At 38.9% G+C, this 21,734-nt stretch overlaps 1 protein-coding gene across 1 annotated transcript in view; it reads right to left on the reverse strand.

Moving 5' to 3' along the window:
- Positions 1–7,096: 7,096 nt before the first annotated feature.
- Positions 7,097–21,734, reverse strand: part of LOC310725217 (uncharacterized protein) — a 222,464-nt gene continuing 207,826 nt past the window's right edge. Inside the window, exon 2 of the mRNA XM_083540004.1 lies at positions 7,097–9,760. Coding sequence (XP_083396130.1) covers positions 8,030–9,682 — 1,653 coding nt within the window. The 5' untranslated portion in view covers positions 9,683–9,760 and the 3' untranslated portion in view covers positions 7,097–8,029. The remainder of the gene's footprint in view (positions 9,761–21,734) is intronic.

Genomic DNA, 21,734 nt, shown 5'->3' on the forward strand with positions numbered 1-21,734 from the left:
TTTTTTAAATATGCGAGGGAACTGGAGAACGCAGAGGAAACCCACACAGATGTAAAGAAATTATGTTCTCCACACAAACAATAACCCAAGCTCAGGGTCAATCTGAAGACCTGGGAAGCATCAACCATCCACCCTCCACCACAGTGCCACCCTTTTAAATAGATTGTTAATGTAAATAACATCTACAAAATTAAAATTAGTTTGCATTTAGTGGCATAATCTTTTAAATGCCAGTACTCCAGCTTATCTGTGTGTATGTCTCTGAAGAATTTATGTTCACTCTGGTCTGAGGAAAAGCAGTTTTGTGTTATTGTGTTTTTTTTACGGACCTAATCTATGAAGCGATTCTTAAGCACTGGTATACGCTTTATGCTGCATGATGCAATAGTTTCAACGACAAACATAACAACACCAAGATCCTTTATTTATTGGTTAATACAAAAACAGTGATGTTATGCATAGGCATCATGTTAAGCAAGGGTATGTCTTGCTTTGGTTCAAATAAAACACGTTGTAAAGTAAAAAGAAATGTGTGTCATCTGCTTAAAGATTGTAAGTACATTTAAAGACTTGTCTTTTCTATTAATATCTACTTAAGAAAATTAAGCACAATTAAATATATATCCAATTGTCTAAATAGGGCTTAATGGTTAATTCAGCTTAATATATTGAGGTTGCTACAAAATAAATAATGTAATTTTCTTGGATTAAATGAAGAAATGATTTTTTGTTGTTATTTTTATTTATAATGACAAAGTACTCAAGTTATTAAAGTGCTCAAAGTACACTTAGTTCTTAAGTTATTTCAACTGCATACATTAACAGTGAATTCATTTTTTCAAGAGGTTTATTTATAAAATATAATTTTTTTGTTCTTGAACACAATTCTTTTTTTTTTTACACATGCCCAGGTCTAACCATGCAAGTTAAACTGGAAACAACTAACATTGGAATGTGGGTAGTGAAAGTTTAAAAAACGCAGAGTGAAATGAATAAGGCTTTCCAACAAGAAAAACTGATCTGGGGTTAAACTCAGAACAGATTAGGTAGCATTTAGGTAGCATGGCTATAATGGGCAAGACTAAGACAAAACCAAAACACTGCTACACTGGTTAACGTAAAGCACAAAAATTGTTTCGTAGAGTAAACACAAAACAAAACAAAACAAAAATGCTGAGCTAGTCATGTTGTGAAGTGCACCACAAACTAAATGGAGGACTTCAATAGACTCTAAAATCTACACACCTACACTGTTTTAAATATCCGAATCTTAAGACTGCTTTCACACATTTAATTCTGGACTCGAACAGCGGAACACAATGAAGTGATAATGACTGAATATCCAGTGTGTCGTGTAGATGAGGATGGCTTCACTTATGAATTTGGTTCCTTTTAGCTCATCTCATAGAGTTTTTCCCTGCCATTGTTACCTTTGGTTTGCTTATTAGGAATACATGGATACATTTATATTCATAATCTTTTTTATTACTTTAAAGCTGCTCTGTGACAAATGACTATTGTTAAAAGGAGTTATAGAAATGTAGACATTTAAATTGAGCACCAAAACACACATTTATTCCAAAAATCATTCTATAGTTTTGCATTTGTAACTGATTTTAAAGGGTTGTAATATGTATTTGTTATGTATTAGTTAATAAAATAAATATTTTTCTACTCTACACTGTCCCAATTGATTTTTTTTTACAGTGTAGCCAGCACCATCCAGCTAGTTTAACTGCTTTCTGGTGTGAGACTTCTCATATGTCTTATTGCTTAATCATGTGGAAGGGACAATGTCCCAACCCATTTCTCTCTTTCTCTCTTTTCAGCCTTTTCTTTCTTTCTCTTTCTCTCTCTCTCTCTCTCTCTCTCTCTCTCTCTCTCTCTCTCTCTCTCTCTCTCTCTCTCTCTCTCTCACACACACACACACACACACACACACACACACACACACACACACACACACACACACACACACCCTGTCTCTCTTTCTCTATCTTTTTTTTTTATTCTTGTTTTTTCTATTTTCATTTCTTCATTCTTTGTAAGTTTGGGGAAGCTATTAAAGCAACAGTAAATGTCTTCAAAAGTGACATTTGCTGACATTCAAGGAAGTGTATTTATCAGCCAAGTACAGTTCACCTCAATGAATGAAATCCATTTGTGCCAGTGTGTCTGTCTGGTGGCCTCTCCCTCTCCACCCTACTTTCTCTCTCTCTCTCTCTCTCTCTCTCTCTCTCTCTCTCTCTAAATTGATGCCCAGTGAACAGAGAAATGGTAAGGTAGCGGACGACGTGGAAGCTGCTCTCAAATGTCACACTGGAAAATCTTTAATGGGCTAAGTGTAGCCTTTCTGGCCCTAACTTGTCAGGTAATCAGAAATCTCTCTGACTCTTTTCCCCTTTTCCCACATTGCCGAGCTCCCCGGGCCACAGACCACCACTAATTACACATTATTCTAATCGGAAACCCAGGACCGTGAAACAGGTAGACTGCTTTTAAAAGACAAGATATTGGAGCAGGGATCTGCTTCTGCTTGGTTATGATGTCCTTAGCAGGCTGACACAGGTGGAGTAGCACAACTTGAAATTTAATAATCTTTTAATTTCAAAAAGAAATTATTATTATTTTGCCACTGCTTCCGAAAAAAGGTTTGTTTGTTTATTTACAAAATGGCATCTTTAATAGATTTTTATAATTTTTTTATTTCATGTGTTTGTCATAATACAAAAAAAACTATTGCTTGTTTTAGGGTAACGTTTTTAACCTGATTTTTGTGTCTGCAAACGATTTGCTGTTTTTGGAATCCGCACTGGTGTTTCAGCTTATCACTAACTTGCAATTAGCATAGCTGCAGTGGTGCTCATTACAATGTAAATGCAGGAAGAGCAGCAGTTCCTTAGAGCACTCTGTTCAGGAAAATAGCCTGGTCAGGGAAGGGACTATACAGCCACAGTTCAAAATGATGGAAGTGGTGACTGGAGATGGTCTTTCTATCTACTCTTTTAATCAGCATTAATTACTAATAAGTGAATAAGTTAATAATAGGCTGGTATGGAAATTCAGAATCCTTAATTGATCTAATGTGACTAAATGGTTTAATTAATTATCATTTAGGAATTTATTTTGAAAACACGTTCAGATTTCAGAATATGTTTAGATATGTTAAAGATTTTATTTTATGTGCGAAAAATAAAATTTGTATGAGAAATGGGCAAGCTTGCTTTTTGTATGTACGAGAGAGAGAGAGAGAGAGAGAGAGAGAGAGAGAGAGAGAGAGAGAGAGAGAGAGAGAGAGAGAGAGAGAAAGAGATTGTTCCAAATATAATCCATTATATTATAACACCTAATCATTCAGAAAAAGCTAATATAGAGGCAAGCCACCAAGTCGCAAATGGCAAGGTAAGCCAATCTTTTAAGCAGCGCCTCTAATCTATACTGTAACCTGTCCTTGACATGCTTCCTCACTCCTCCTCTGTGCATTGTACCTCATCCTTCCAGTTTCCACTGTTTAATGCCAGTCTGTCCTGCACTCTGCAATCTCATGCCGAGTCCTGTTTGCCATTTCTGTCTGATTGCTTCCAGGGCTGCTGCACAAAGCCACTGGGGTGTGTTGTAAGTGTGTACACTCAGTGCAGAATCGGGGACCAAAATTAAGGGCAACAAAAGACAAGCAGGTCAGGAATTCATTGAGATATGGATTCAGATGCAGAGACTTCTAAATGGAGTCCTCTTATGTCAAAAGGATTCAAAGAAACAACTCTATTTACTGTACACACAGGTACAAGAGTGCAGCCAAGGCTGTCTAATATGGAAGTTCTTATTTCAAAAAGCGCATGTCTTAACATTGGTGCTGGTAGGAAGTTTTATTTATTTATTTATTTTTGTTATTTTACTAAGGTACCATTCACCTTAGTAAACATGATTTATGATGTGATGAAAAATAATGGTATAAAAAAATATGATTAATTATATCATTATGTTTAGAGCAGTTCATTGTTGAAAGATTGAACGGGTGAACACAGCTATAGCAATCAAAAAGAGAAAGCAAACATGTAATTAACATTAAAAATACTTATCACAATAGATTCCTATAAAAAAGAGCACAACTGTATTATCTGAACATTCACTATAAACCACTGATCAGCCTCAAAAAGATTAAGAGAAAGTACAGTTTGTACAGTGAGATTTTATCCTAAATCTTTTCAAGTTTTTCACTGACCATGAACCAAAGGATCCTGTTTAATACTAAGGAGCACCGTCAATTCAATTCAACTTAATTTGTATAGCACTTTAAATAATACACTTTGCGCCAAAGCAAAGGTGAATAAATACATTACAAATATACATTTTAGCATCATAAGTTTGTCCATACAAGTTTATACCTAATGAGCAAGCCAGTGGCAAAGGTGTCACTGAAACAAATCTCTAAGATGGTATAAGGGAGAAACCTTGAGATGAGTCAAAAGCCATGTAGTCCAACAAACATAAAAATGTAATGCATTTAATTGTCTCTACACCAGCACTAACTGTATGGCATATTATTTAATTAAGGAATAAAAGCTCCTGTACCAGACTGCCTGGGCAGCTCTCTCATACCTGCATGTACAAGAAATAAAGCCGTTGCTTTGGCGTACTTTTAAGCTCCACTCAGAAGCTTGTGTCCAAGTCTAAATCTGTATGAATTTCTAACCTCTTTGTCTTTTACTGCCCTCTGAGTGTAGACTATAATAAAATACACCTTAGTGGCTTTACACTGGAAAGCTGAAAGCAATCAGATGAAAACAGCAAAGAGGATCTGGAGTGAAACTGAGGAGTGCAGGGCGCACTGGCAATAACAGTGAAACAAACAAGCAAGAGGTTCAATACCTAGAGGAGGAGTGTGGAAGTATATTAGTTGTAGGTAACAGCTGTAGGTGCATGTTAATGGTGCTGCTTGAAAGCTTGTTTCACCTTGCCATAATTATGAAAACCAGTAGCTTCCCTCAGCGTCATCTTCCACTGGCTTGCAAAGTGATATGTTTTAATGTATATGTATAATGAAGTCATGCCAAATAAAAGTAACATAGACCATAGTCTCATATTAATAGCTGGTTGATGCACTAAAAGAGTATATACAAAGTAAATATGGTGGACCTGCATGATCCACATTCTTTTATGTAGCTTTAGCACAGAGCCTGAACTGTACAAATACATCTGTACAGCTTTCTGTCATTTGAGCAAATTTTATCACACAAGGAGGTGAATAAAAACCTTCTTAAATACATCAAACTGTCCTTCCTATCTGCTTAAAATCAGTTTCGTTTATCTTTGCCTTCAGAGAGCCAGAGTAAATCACTGAGAGACAAAAAGAAGAAAAAAGTGAGAGGTTAAAACAGCAAAGGTCATTTTTAGATTGTATCAAGGTTATCATTGGCACAAAACGACACACAATAGCAGGCCGTTACATGAGTGACACCTTTATAATAGTACCTTTCATGGATATACATAAATGCACGCACAGGACATCATTTGAACACATGTATACACACAAACACACATATGCTCATACACGTGTATACAATGCTAGAGGGAGCAGACAAGCTATCAGTATATGTGAAAACCCCACTCTGCAGGCGATGTCCACGCATTTCCTCAAACTCCCTGTCTGAAAAGTGCTTTTCTGTGTAAAAAAAACCCCTGAGAAGTGTTTTTTACCCATCAATATAAAACAAATTCTGACACCAGGCTACAGCTGACAGAGCACTGTGTCTAAAAAGCGGTGCCAGATATGATATCATTCCATAAAAACAAACTGCTATCTACTCTGCTTTATCAGAAAACAGACTCTGAATTAATGAATCCTGCACCCAAGTCACACTTACCAACATGATTTACTGCATTTATCTTTTCTTATTGTGATTACCCCTTCTCTTCTTAGTCGCTCAATACGATACAATATACAAGCTTTTCAAAATGATTTTAATTAATTCAGCAGCCACACAAGAGGACAATCTGGCATAAGACACAGGGTGAATGAAGTAGAATTGAGAAGGTTTAGTAGAAACAATTCTACCTATTGGTACTTTTTAGCACACCAGTCTATTAATAGAATGATATTAATAAGTTAAACGCATTGATATCTAGTAAAATTATTATAAGCCCAAAACCTTCTTTTTAACTACTTAAAAAAAATTGTGCAAATAAGGCCACATTTAGCAAGTTCGAGTCAGGAGTTTCTTCCATCATTTATTACTCCCAAATTGTTGAATACAAATGCTGTTGAACTGATGCTCAACTGTATGTTGGTGTTAAGTAGATACCACCAAGCGCCAATTAAAATAAGTTCAAAACAGAGCACACACTCTACCCTGATTGGTGGCTTGCTGCGTGTTTAACAAGTTTTATGCACTCATAAATAAAAAGGAATGACTGATTTCACTAGATGTAGTAGAGTAAAAAGTAAAGTATATAAACTTTGAAATGTAGTGAAGCTAATGTAAAAGTCTCCCCAAATGGAAACACTTCAGTAGAGAACAAATACGCAAAAAAGCTACTTAAATATTTTAACAAATTGCATGTGCTTCCTTACTGTCCACCACTGCAGATAGATAGATAGATAGATAGATAGATAGATAGATAGATAGATAGATAGATAGATAGATAGATAGATAGATAGATAGATAGATAGATAGATAGATAGATAGATAGATAGATAGATAGATAGATAGATAGATAGATAGATAGATAGATAGATAGATAGATAGATCCATGACAACATAAATTTTTATGTAATACATGTATAATGCAACATTTCATTTTGGCCCATGGCTCCTTAATCAAGGAGGATTTTTGGCCCTTCATAGAAAAACATTTGGGCATTAGACATACATAGTCCAAACAAAAAAATATTGCCTGCTGTCACACAGTTGAAGTTCTGTGAGATTCCCACTGTTGGCAGAAATGGTCTATTCCTGCAGAAAAAATAAATAATGTCATTAAACTGTGATCCATTTTACAGATGCCCCATATGTCCAATGCATCTAACCGAGGGCAGTGAGGGAAGCAGCCAGCAATGTAGAAAAAGCATTGAAATAATCATGGACTACTGTTCTTCTTCTTCTTCTTCTTTCGGCTGCTCCCATTAGGGGTCGCCACAGCGGATCATCTGTCTCCATACCACCCTGTCCTCTACATCTGCCTCTTTTACACCGACTACCTGCATGTCTTCCCTTACCACATCCATAAACCTCCTCCTTGGCCTTCCTATTTTCCTCCTACCTGGTGGCTCCATCCTCAGCATTCTTCTACCAATATAATTCATGTCCCTCCTCTGCACATGTCCAAACCATCTCAATCTCGCCTCCCTCACCTTGTCACCAAAACATCCTACATGCGCTGTCCCTCTAATAAACTCATTTCTAATCTTATCCATCCTCGTCACTCCCAACGAAAACCTCAACATCTTCAGCTCTGCTACCTCCAGCTCCACCTCCTGTCTTTTACTTAATGCCACTGTCTCTAATCCATACAACATCGCAGGTCTCACCACAGACCTATAAACTTTCCCTTTCATTTTTGCAGATACCCTACTATCACAAATCACTCCTGTCACTCTTCTCCACCCACTCCACCCTGCCTGCACTCTTTTCTTCACTTCTCTAACACACTCACCATTACTTTGCACTGTTGACCCCAGGGACCTGAACTCCTCCACCTTCTCCAGCTCTTCTCCCTGCAACCGCATCACTCCACTGCCCTCCCTCTCATTCACACACATGTATTCTGTCTTACTCCTACTGAGTTTCATTCCCCTTCTCTCCAGCGCATATCTCCACCTCTCCAGGCTCTTCTCAACCTGCTCCCTACTCTCACAACAAATCACAATATCATCCGCAAACATCATAGTCCAGGGAGACTCTTGTCTAACCTCGTCCGTCAACCTGTCCATCACCACTGCAAACAGGAAAGGGCTCAGGGCCGATCCTTGATGCAGTCCAACCTTCACCCTGAACCAGTCTGTCGTTCCTACTGCACACTTCACTGGCGTCTAACTGTCCTCATACATGTCCTGCACCACCCTCACATACTTCTCTGACACACCTGACTTCCTCATACAATACCACAACTCCTCTCTTGGCACCCTGTCGTACGCCTTCTCTAAATCCACAAATACACAATGCAATTCCTTCTGTCCTTCTTTATATTTCTCCATCAACATTCTTAAAGCAAATAAGGCATTTGTGGTGCTCTTCCTCGGCATGAAACCATACTGTTGCTCACAGATGGTCACCTCTTCTCTCAGCCTGGCTTCCACTACTCTTTCCCATAACTTCATGGTGTGACTGATCAACTTAATTCCCCTGTAGTTACTGCAGGTCTGCACATCTCCCTTATGCTTAAAGATCGGTACCAGCACACTTCTTCTCCATTCCTCAGGCATCTTCTCACCTTCCAAAATCCTGTTAAACAATCTGGTCAAAAACTCCACTGCCATCTCTCCTAAACTTCTCCACGCTTCTACCGGTATGTCATCTGGTCCAACCGACTTTCCACTCTTCATCCTCTTAATCGCTGCTCTCACTTCCTCCTTACTAATCCTATTCACTTCCTGCTTCACCAACTTCACATCATCCAACCTTCTCTCGCTCTGATTTTCCTCAATCATCAGCTGCTCAAAATACTCCCTCCACCTTCTCAACACACTCTCCTCACTAGTCAACACATTTCCCTCTCCATCCTTTACTGCTGTAACTTGCAGTACATCCTTCTCAGCTCGGTCCCTCTGCCTGGCCAATCGGTACAAATCCTTTTCTCCTTCCTTAGTGTCCAACCTCTCAAACAGCTTCTCATATGCCTTTTCCTTGGCTTTCGCCACATCCCTCTTAACCTGCTGCCGCATCTCCTTGTACTCCTGCCTACTTTTCTCATCACTCTGTCGATCCCACTTCTGTTTTGCCAACCTCTTTCTCCTTATGCTCTCCTGCACTTCCTCATTCCACCACCACGTCTCCTTGTCTTGCTTTCTATTTCCAGATGTTACACCAAGTACTTTTCTAGCTGCCTCCCTCATCACTCCTGCAGTAGTTGCCCAATCATCCAACACCTCTTCAACACCACCGAGCCTCTGTCTGACCTCTTCCCTGAACCTCACACTACACTCTTCCTCCTTCAGTTTCCACCATCTTATTCTTCTTTCAGTCCTCACTCTTCTCCTCTTTTTCTTCGCCTCCAAAACCATCCTACAGACCACCATCCGATGCTGTCTAGCTACACTGTCCCCTGCCAACACCTTACAGTCTTCAATCTCCTTTAGGTTGCATCTCCTGCATAGCACATAGTCCACCTGTGTGCACCTTCCTCCACTCTTATACGTCACCCTATGATCCTCCTTCTTCTTAAAATAAGTGTTCACCACTGCCATTTCCATCCTTTTAGCAAAATCCACCACCATCTGCCCTTCCACATTCCTCTCCTTAAAACCATACCTACCCATCACCTCCTCATCACCTCTGTTCCCTTCACCTACATGCCCATTAAAGTCTGCCCCAATCACCAATCGTTCTTTCCTAGGTACACCATCTACCACTTCATCTAATTCACTCCAGAATCTTTCCTTCTCCTCCATCTCACAGCCAACTTGTGGAGCATAGGCACTGATGACATTTATCATCATCCCTTCAACTTCCACCTTTACGATCATCACCCTATCAGAAACTCTCTTCACCTCCACTACACTCTTACTGTACTCTTCCTTCAGAATCACCCCTACATCATTTCTCTTTCCATCCACACCATTATAAAACAATTTAAATCCACCTCCAATGTTCCTGGCCTTACTCCCTTTCCACTTGGTCTCCTGAACACACAACAAATCCACATTTCTCCTCTCCATCATATCAGCTACCTCTCTCCCTTTACCCGTCATAGTACCAACATTTAAAGTACCAACCCGAACCTCCACTCTCCTACACTGCTCCTTTCCTTGCCGTATTTGTAGACGTCTTCCTCCTCTCCTTCTCCTCCTTCGGCCAACAGTAGCCCAATTTCCACCGGTAACCTGTCGGCTAACGATACCTGTGGCGGTCTTTGTTAACCCGGGCCTCGACCGATCCGGTATGAAATTCTCATTTGTGATCCGCATATTTGATTTGGCACATGTTTTACGCTGGATGCCCTTCCTAACGCAACCCTCCCCATTTACCCGGGCTTGGAACCGGCACTAAGAGTGCACTGGCTTGTGCATCCATAATGGCTGGGTTAATCATGGACTACTGTTAATATATGATTATTTGACAGTTCCAGAAGAAACAGGCTAAGTGGGGAGCTGACAATTAAAACCTGCCAACAGTGTGGGATATATTTTGCTATCTTCTTTAAAGCACTGGCAACACAGGGCTGTTAATCCTCAACCATATCTACTGATCTTGATAGTAAATGAACAATGACAGAAATTTGCAAGAGACAGAACTGGAAAGAAACATGGCTGTTAACTTGATGCCACAGTTACTTTTTTACATCTTCATATACATGACAATAAGTGCAATGACAGTGGAGAATTTGAACTTTACATCAAGACTTTTGAGTGCAGAAGCATAAGATTTTGCAGGTGAAAAGAATTGTTGTTTTGTTCTTAATCTAAAGTGGAATGCAAGGCATTAACATTACACACACATACACACACACGCACACACACACACACACACACACACACACACACAGACACACAAAGAATTGTTACACATATTTTCTATTAGCTTTACCAGAAATATCTGTCAATCTGCATTATAAACAAACGTAAGGCTTTGTTTGGGCATGACTGAATGACTGTGTTATTTTTGTGTGTGTGTCTGTGTGTGTTAGAGCTCTGTAAATAAACTTCGTAATAATAATAAAGAAAAAACCTGAATCATTTTAAAATGATTTAATATATAATTTGTGTAAACACATTCTAGATGCCTTTATATTTGTGTAGGAGTGTGTGTGTGTGTGTGTGTGTTGGGGCATGCATGCGTGTTTAATGTGTATGTGTTTGTGTATTTCTGTGTGCAGGAGAAGCCAGCTGTCTAGAGCACATGCCTGGGCATTGTATATGTTATTTTCAACACTTCTTAGCAGACAAAGCCAGAGGATTGGGTTTCATCTCTTTCCGTTTAACACAGACACTAATGTTCAGCCATGAAATCAGTCAATAAGATTACCTTTAATGCTCTGGCTGCTCAAGCAGGGCCTCAGGGTTGGCCTGGAGCCCTACTAGATCACCTTCACCTCAGTAAAATACAAAGACAAAAGGGTTCGGAAAAAAAACATCAACAGCTCATACAAAAACATGCTAGCTAATAGCCTTCAGAGGAAAGGAATGCTAGACAACAATTGATAATTAGCAACATGGCATAATTATAATAGCTACCACACGCAATCTTGCAATTTACATTGATATGTATAAATAGAAAGGTAGAAGTAAAATAAAATGTAACATATTAACTGCTGCCCTGCTGGACAAGGCAAATACACCTGTAACAACACTATTTAAGAATGATTGTACAAGCAAAGCAAAATAAAAATTAAACCAATTATAGTCCCTATTTTTCATACTGATTACACAATGCTACTAATTATAATTTTAGTAGAGTGGCATCTGCTGCCAAAAAAATCTGGGCAATGGTTCACGGTTTAAAGTTGACCAACAGGGCTAGATATAAATGGTTATGAATCATTAAAGTCAAATAAATAAAAAATTGTGGCAATTATAACACATAATTGACATGCTGCAGCACTTGGTGAAGCCCTGGTGAAATGCAACAAAATGTCTTGGAATGTTATATTTTACACATTTAACCTACCTGGTTACTTGCTACTAGGAAGAATGATGCAGTTCTTTTAAATATGAAGTTATGATGGATTAAGGAAAATTTTGTCATGAAACTCACACTCAACTGTATTAAAAGGATGCAAAGTGTAAAGTAATTGAATCGTTTTCTTTTTTGTAAGAAGCAAAATAGGGAAAGCAGTGTGTGTGTGTGTGTGTGTGTGTGTGTGTGTGTGTGTGTGTGTGTGTGTGTGTGTGCATTGTGCCCTGCAATGGTGTTCCACCCCAGGTAAATTCGCCTGGCTTGCACATACAGGCTCTGAATCCACTGTGACCCATGCTAAAAATAAAGCAGTTAGATGGAAGATGGATGAATGAACATTATCTGCCAGAAAATAAGCATTAGGTGTAAATAAATAGGCTAGTTCTTTCAATATGACAGATTTAGCCTGTGTTGCAATGTGGCATGGCATTCATTTCCGAGCCTAATGGCACTTCAAGATCTACACTTTATCTCAGCCTTGAAAAATATAACAAATATCTTATATCAGCCCATCTTAAGTTGTTTAGAGTATAGAAGGTAGAGAGTCGAATTGGTTGTCAAAATAAAATAAAAAAAGACAAAAAACGTACTGCTGGAGCCATGGTGTGATGTTTTTCTTTTTGTACTACAAGTACATTGCAACAAAGTGAAATTCTTTCTTCTCATATCCTAGCAATATTAAGAAGCTGGGGTCAGAGTATGGGGCCAGCCATGATACAGCATCCCTAGAGCACAGAGGGTTAAGGGCCTTGCTAAAGGGCCCAAAATCACAGTTTGGCGATTCTAGGGCTTGAATGCCTGACCTTTCAATCAGTAACCCAGAGCCTTAACCACTGAGCCTCTGAAGTCATGGAGTCATATTTTTCGCTTCAGGTAAACAACAAGGCTTGTCATTTCAGCAAGCACTTTTTCAGAGATACAGTGCAATGTGGCAAAATGTATATAGTGTGAATGCCTTTAGGTTTAATAAAATGTTTACTTTTTTCAAGTATCAGAATACCCTCTAAAACATTTAGAAAAACCTCCTATCTCTCAAACCTAAACTTACTCATACAGTGCAGTATGTGCCATGTTTAAATAACTATATGATGTGTGTGTGTGTGTGTGTGTGTGTGTGTGTGTGTGTGTGTGTGTGTGTGTGTGTGTGTGTGTGTGTGTGTGTGTGTGTGTGTGTGTGTGTGTGTGCAGTGCACAAGGCTTCAACAGTTTGTTGTATCTATGCAATTAATATCCACTGTCAGGAAAATATCGCAACCAGTTTGTTTTTATTTGCTGCATTTGCAGGGCAAACAACTTTGTTAATCTTCACCCATCGTTTGTATGTGTGTGTGTGTGTGTGTGTGTGTGTGTGTGTGTGTGTGTGTGTGTGTGTGTGTGTGTGTGTGTGTGTGTGGCTGTGTGTATGTTGCGAAGGGCCTGTTTGTGTGTCAAGGACGTTAGAAGGCTGGACAGCTGATGGACACCAGTGTAGAGGAGATGTGATAGTGAGTTGATACAATGTCACTCTCACTTTGAATTCAACTGTGCATGCATTTTTTTCTCTCTCTCCCACTCCCCCTCTCTCTTTCTCTCTCTTCTTCCCTTATACACTAAACCCCCTCCCCTTATTCGATCTCTCCTTATCCTGCTTGACTTATGCACTCTCCTCCTACCTTTTTTTTAAGCCACTCACATAGGGCCAGGTTGCAAAATGGAGTGAAAAATGGGCAAGAGAGTGACAGAATAAGAAGAAATGTGCTTCATCAGCAAATCCGGCTGACGTGGGTTTCAGTGGCGAGTGGAGCGAGGCCATAGTAGTGACAGAATGTGTCACTTCATTGCATCCCTACTTTTGGGCCACCAGCTGCAGTCTCGAGCATGCTTTCCAGACACTTGATTTGATCTGAACATTCTGTGCGTGTGTGTGTGTGTGTGTGTGTGTGTGTGTGTGTGTGTGTGTGTGTGTGTGTGTGTGTGTGTGTGTGTGTGTGTGTATATATTCGTGTGTGAGATATGGGGAAATTAATGATACAAGATTTTTTCTGTCTACCCATTATAGAATTTTATATTATATAAAAATTTAATTATAAATGTAAATATCAATATTAATATTCATTAAATAAAAAATATCAAATAAAAAGTTATGACATGCTTTGTGTCGTTTTTTATTTATATGTCCAGGACATCTCCAAATGACATTATTTTTAGCATGTATAATGGATTTTATTTAATGGCCTATTCTCTATCACTGTAGGTAAACCTTACCCTAATCTAACCTGCTCTTTCTGTTTTTATATAAAAAAATAAATAAAATCACTTAAAAGTCACATTTTCTGTTAGATTTAAAAAGTTTGAAATGTGCCAGACTTTTTATGTCCAGTTTGTGACTCTTGATAGACATAAAGAGTCACATTTCAAGTCTTCAGTGACCCATGACAATCAAATCAGGATTCTGTAATATGGGTCATTTTTCAGCATAACTAATGTCAAGTGATTTGTACATAAAAACCAGCTTAAAAGTGTGTGAAACGGTGTGTGCGTGGTTATTGTGTATACTTAGCTAGACAAGTGTGTGTATATGATCCCATGTACTATTGTCATCATCCATCTCATTACCTGTCCTGTAGTAAGAGATAAAGGTGTTCGTTCTCTAAAGCTTGGGACTCGTAGGAAATCAGGCAGAGGAGCCATAGGAAAATGGGGTCAAATTGCTTTTCAGTCACCGTAATCTTTGAATCGTTGGGAAATTACAGCAGGAGCGAGTGCCTGCAATTTGTTTCTATTCTGAGTAGTGGGGATGAGGAGGCCACTTGAATTGCTTAATTTCAGAGTTTGATCAACACACAAACATGCCATGCACCATGTGGGTTCAGAGCCTTTCTCAAAGGGAGTTGTTTACATGCAGAGAGAGAATGGTGGGTGATCGATGTGTGCATTATTGCCACACATGCTTAAATGCTACATGGCCATTTTAGCAATTTAACTGTGTCCAAATTCTGCTGAAGGAATTATTTGATCAATATCATGGTTTTCTAATAGAGAAGAGTAAATTATTTGATCAATGCTGCTACCCTTGTATGTGTGAGGGAGAGTGATACACCAACATGCGCTTTTTGTTTGTGTGCGTGTGTGTGTGCAGTTGAGTTAAAAGATGAGGTAAAGAGAAAATGTGTACGTGCCTTAATCGTTGTTTTTTACTTTTTTTTTCTTTCACTGACCATTTTGAGCCCATTTCTCCATCCTCTCACACTGTGGGATGAGCTATACTGCTTTCCTCTGATACAAGACAAATTAAAGAAAGAGAGGGGTGTGTAAGACTAAACCTTCCCCTATCTGATGTGATCCAGGAGGACAGGTGAGGAGCTCATCTGGCTCTTACAGACTCAGGTCACTGGCTGTTCTCGCTGTCCTTGACTCTTAGTTCTCTTCTCATCGAAACAGCCCCACTCATAATCCTTTCCAATACTATCTCATACACATACATACTCAAATACACACACACACACACACACACACACACACATACAAAACATGCCTCCAGACATCAGACAGCTAAAAGAAAATCACCTGTCTACACTGAGACCAAACCACGCTTCACTAATTCAAGCTATTTTAAAGTACATAAGAACTGACTATACACACAAACCTCAGAAAATGCAACCTCATTCACACTGAAACATGTAATGCAATTAAGATGTAAAACAAATAAGATTTATCTTTGAATTGGTTATGGTGGATCCAGGATCTTTCCATGGAAAAACTGAATTGGAAAGTCAGAAGAAACCACCTTGTATAGGAGGACCGTCCATCACTGGACTCCACGCACACACTCGTTCACATTACGTGTTACTTTATAGCGAAACCAATCCACTTACTCTTGTTTTTTTAAGGTTTGGTCGGAAACTGGGAAGCTTGGATGATTCTCACATTTACAAGGAGATTACATGCACAGAAACACACAGAGCTGTGACCCCTGAAGCTGTGAGATGGCAAAGCTACTCACTGTATCACTGTACTGCCTGAAATAGCTTCAAACTTAATTTTATTTGAATCTTTAGAACTGTTATCACGGAATTGTAAAAGACTTAAATATTATAGAAATGACGCAGCACTGTACAGAATTAAACCGAAGGCAAGTACAGCTTAGTGCCAAGGTGTCAAACTCTTTGTTTTTAGTGCACTCGGGTCAATGTTGTTTTCCTGCATAAAATTATGCATGTGGGTGAATTTGCTATTCTATATTGGGGAAGTCATGGTTTCGGTGGAGACATTGGACCCCGTATTGGAAGGTCATGAGTTTAAATTCTAGCACAACAAAGCTACAACTTCTAAGACTTTGGGGAAAGACTCAAGTGCTCAGTTTGTATATATTTGATAACTGTCACTCTGGTGTCTGCCAAATGCCATAAATGTCAATATATTGCACATGTAGAGGAGCATGTTAATGTGTTCTATGTGAACTTTTTCACTTTCTATACATTATTTATAGATAGGCTCTGGATCTACTAAAGCTCTCAACAGAATGAAGTAGTTACTGAAGCTGAATGAATGAATGAATGAATGAATGAATGAATGAATGAACGAACAAACGAACGAACGAACGAATGCATGAATGCATGAATGCACGAATGAATGAATGAATGAATGAATGAATGAATGAATGAATGAATGAAAAAACAAAAGGATTAAAAATATATCATATACAATACAAAACAATTGAAATGTAATATAAAACAATTTTGACATCTTCTGACTTTAACCTTTCAGTGTCGAACATAATTATCCACCCTCATTTTCCACATCAGTGATACAACCTGAAACTGAAATGGGGGTAATTGGGATTATGTTATGTCTCATTTTCAGTTTTCACTTCAGTTACATTAAAAAACAATTTGAATTCAGAACATGGGTTGTAAATTCATTTGGAAGGCAGGATTAGAACCTTTGAAGTGCCATGCACCGTTAATTTCCCAGACATCCCTGGCTTAGTATGTTGTGCAGACAGAATGCTAACAGTCATTATATTATCTCATGCAAAAAAAAACTACGTATGGGTGTCCTGTAGGTTTGTCAGGGATCAGTGGGCTTTGTTCACTCTGGTGATTATTTTAAGACAATCAAGCACAATCATTCGATTTGTAATCCTGTTTCGGAATTGATTGTTCAAAATAATCTCATGACTGCACATGGCATGACCGTAATCCAAGCCCCAATGATCTGACACACTGATGTTCATAACAAATCTGTGCCCATACAGTTTGTCGGGTGTTTTCGGAAAAATGTCTGCATTTAAGTGCTGTACATTTCTAAAAGAAAAAATGAACAAACATGCTGGAGCAATTTTTTAACCATTCCGGTCCATGATTCTTTAACCAGTGGTTGTTGTTGCTGCCACAAGAATAATCCCCAGGATTCCCAGTCAGTATTAACATTAACAATGAAATGTGTCTTTGTTACTTTTTGCACTAAACATTAACATTGAAAATCTTTCAGGTACATATTTTTGACAACAAAAATAATGTCTGTAGAGTATAAGCATAAGATATTGATTGAAATATACATTTTACAAATGGCAGCCAGATAAACAAATCAGCTATATAAGCAGCATGCTAGAAAAATGACATTAGCTCTTTTCCAGAAGTGTGGCGATGAGACAAAGTTATACAATGAACAAGGTTACATAGGAATTAAATCAGCTGCTGATTCAATAAAATTAATTACATTTCTTACTGAACCTGAGATTTCATATCTCTATCAGAATATTATACAGTTAGGAATATATAGCGGGTATGTAGAGACTAATGCGAAAAAATTAAGACGCACAGCTGATACACTGCAAGGCAATTGTGCTTGGGAATTGTAGACTTTTAAAGCACAAGTTGAGCAATTGTTGTCACGGGGCAGGCATTTTTGTAAATGAGTGATCTTATCTCGCCCCGCTTTCCGCCTTCTCTTTTTTTCGCCTCGTCCTCACCTTTCTTTGGGCCACACTGGTGAAATATCAGTGCTGTTTATGTTGAGGATTAGAATGGAATTGGGCAGAAGCTAGTTGTTCTGTGGAGATAGAGATAAGATTTGAGCTTTGAGCATGTTGGCATGGGGGCTGGGGCCTAGTCTGGGCCCCTCTTATCACATCCCCTGCCACAAGCGCTGTATGAAGTTGTTCATGCTAATTAGTCCTGGCAGGAGTAGATTTCAGCAGCAGATTTGTGACCGACTCGAACAGAAACGCTAACGCAGGGAGGGCCACTCAGTCAGGCATACGAACATGCACAGACACACACATAGCCTGCTCAGTTTCAGCTGCTTAATCTACTCTCTTTCATTTAAATGTGGTGGGCTTATTTTCTGAGGAGGAAAAGTGACAACGAAATGTGATGTTTTATATCAGGCAGTAAGCTGGTTAGGGTTAGGTAAGTAAAATGATTCGTCAATGTCATCTTTATTTAAATGATTTATGCACCTCAATGTGCCATCACCTGAAACAGAAACCAGACAGTTATTATTTCAAGGCCTTTTCATGAAAATAATCACTGCTTCGTCTTTCCAGCAATCAGAACACAAAGTCAATGTAGGAACCATTTGAAAATAAACTCCTTTGTAATAGTAAAAGATGCTTTAGAAAAAAAACAACAGATAATGTATTTATTGATTCAGACATTTTTTTCAGGCTTTAGATTCTGTTTTCTCAGTGCTTTTCCACCAGCTTTCTCTGTGAGACAGTGGCTGAATTTTATTGACACCTTCACGTTGACATACTCTGTCGTAAGCAAGAGCATTCTAGACTGAGAGATCTGACCTTTACATTAATGGACTGTGTCCAATATGTGCAAACCCTAAGGAGCCATCAAATCACATGCATTAAGCATTTTACACACCTGGATGCTTTTGTAAGGTTTTTTTTGCAACAAAAGTGCTTTTGAATTGTCCCAAAATCCCCCCCTTGTCAAGCCATACGGTGTGCTGCTTCTTCAGAAATAGTAGAGAAGGGGCTGAGACCAGAACTGAAACTTTAGAGTGCTTTCATCAATTTGTCTATATAGGCAGTATGATTAAGTTGAGAGCAATGAAGAGAAGTTTCACCTGATAGGGTCAAAAGCTTGCTTCCTTTCCTTGACGAAGCAATAATGTCCAGGCTGCATTGTTGCTTATCTATCTAACATCAACAGATCAGCCCACAGTGTCATTTTGTAAGTCAGCTGCTAGCCGCTAGACCAATTAGCACTTCATTAGTGTCGCTTAAGAAATGTAAATGCAGTGCTAACTGGACATGCTGGCCAAAGCCCACCTGCAGGCATGCTCAGACCAATCCACTGCACTGCAGGTGTGTATGTGTGTGTGTGTGTGTGTGTGTGTGTGTGTTCCTTCGGAATTCAACGCACCATTGTGGATAGCAATACAAACTTTTAGAATGTGCAAAGATACCAGTGCATTTGCTTTTTTTTTTACTAGACAAACAAGAGAGATGCAAACATGAAATTCAAAATGCACACAATACAGTTTATTCAATATCATTGTAATTCAAGTGGCCCCTTTCTCCTCACTGATTCTCTGGCAAACTACAGCTGCACTTTACACTTTTCATAGCAAATTCACATCATGACATATGTTGGAGCCTGAGAAAAACGATATCCATTCACTGAGGGGAAAAAGAGCGATCTGTCGCATGGCACAGGATCACAGAATTCTTTTTATATTCGTAAAATATCGAAATGAAGGTCATAGTTTTATCATCATCATCTTTGTCTTTTTCATGCAGTCTGGCAGTCTTGTGTTGAGAATGACCCTGCGTGCAAGTGTTTTCAATATCTCTAGGCAAATCAGACTTCTGAAAGAGAAGAGGAGAAACGATTCTCTTTTGCGCTTTGTCATTATCGAGGCGCCCCTTTAGTTATTGCAGTGTAGTGACAGCCAAAAAGCAATCATATTATGCAAACTAAGTACGCATACATACACACTATTGAATTCTGTGTGTCAGGATGAAGAATAATATGTAGATCGGGATCACTTGTGTTTTCGTTTTTGCAGGTGATTTAATATCAGAATAACTTCCTTACTAATGGATTGTTATTAACACTTTTTGTTCATTCTCGTCATTATTGTTAATGACATCAACATACAAGTATATTGTGTGAAATGCAGACTCTGTCAGTGATGACAGCGCCATTCTAACAGGCCAGGGAGGGGCTGCATTTACACCCTGTTCTCAGTCAATAACTGTGACGTGCCACTCAGGAATAGGTGTTTGTATGTGTGTGTCACTGCCAGTACTAATTACACAGGAATGTTTGGACCTGTTTGCTAATCCTCTCATGCCAATCCACAGTCTCCCTTCTGTCCTAAAACAGGATTGGCCCCGGTGCATGGCTGTGGGGTTTTCCCTGCTCAACATTTCACAAGCATGGTGTCAGAGTGCCATCTTGGCTGCTCAGACACGTACAAAGGGTTCTTTAAAAATCACCTGAAGCTCACACAGAGATTAAGGAACTTCAGCACCCTGAAAGAGATACTATTCAAAAGGACTGAGATTTAATGATAGGCTACTGATATGTGCTCTGTATTGCATGCATGTGTTCACATGGGTTTAGAGAAAACCTAGTTGCAGTAATCCAGTGAATCTAAGCTCTAAATTGAGTTATTTTGAAAGAAACTTGGCTACTAATATTCAGTATAACTTCTTCTAGACAGCATCCAGCTGCCTAATGGATAATAATGGTAGGCATGATGCAGTAATATGACAGCTGTTAAGGCTCAACTGGAACTCCACTTAAAGAGCCCAAGTGAAGTTTCTGAGAAAGGAAGCCATCACGTATATACATGACTAAAACTCCAGACAGCCCCACTGCAGAATAGAGATTAATATGTTGCATTATACGCTACACCTATGTCTTACCTGCAATGCAGAATATATGTAATATTTATTCATCTGTGTCCATACTTGGGGAACATTGGAGCATTAAGCTATTTCTAAGAATTCCGAGTGCTAATGGAAGTTTTATGTACACAGGAACGTTGATCTTAGCAGTTATGGAAGGAGAAGGACTAGCAACGAAGAAGTAGAAGATGCCAATGTGCTAGTAAGACTGTGAGAAGTGCACCAGTGTGTATTAAACGTCTGCTTAATTGTAATGAAATACATGCTCACTGTAGCTGCTGGTACAGTGTGGCATCTTGTCTGTAATAATGACATAAACCCCTCCATCTGGGTGTTTGCTCCACTTAATTTTAAAGTGATCCACTTTGACACATGAACTGGTGAAAAAAGCGACAGCACAGCTTCACTGATAATATTCAGGCAGGGCTGGTTCTTTTTATCCTTTGCACTCTAAATGGTCCAACTTTAGAGGCAGATTAATGCACAGACATCAGCAAAACATGAGTTTAAAAAGCAGCTCATTCAGATTTAGGATGTTAGCATAAATTTCTGACAAAAACATTATTATTATGTTGATTTTCTGTGTGAGTGCAGATGTTGCCTGAAGATGTTTGCCTGATATCAGATTTTTCCCTCTTGGCTGAGGTAATATATTTAATTTTTGTCGTAAACTTGTTTTGACACTCAATTGTTGAGTCGTGATCTGTGTCTCACCACCATTAGTGTTTGTCTCTGAATCGCCATGTTTCACCCTCGTGCCCTTGGCATTGGTTTACTCTTTTGGGTTTTCCTACAGCCTTTAACAAAAGCAAGAGCCCCTCTTACTATAACCACAAGTAGCCTAAACAGGTTCTCGTTTTGTCTTGTTTTGCCTGAGGACGAAACACTCATGCTAGATGTGTCAGACACAGAATTTTGTGATATAATGTAGCTTAAGCATCAAAAGGAGATCAGCACAGATGAAGGTTTTTTAGTTGAGACTAATCCTGTCAAGCATGCGTGCCTTTTCGAAATAGCACCTTGACACGGTTGGCTTACAATATTACATT

This window comes from Silurus aristotelis (assembly GCF_946808225.1).
Source record: "Silurus aristotelis genome assembly, chromosome: 4".
Lineage (NCBI taxonomy): Eukaryota > Metazoa > Chordata > Actinopteri > Siluriformes > Siluridae > Silurus > Silurus aristotelis.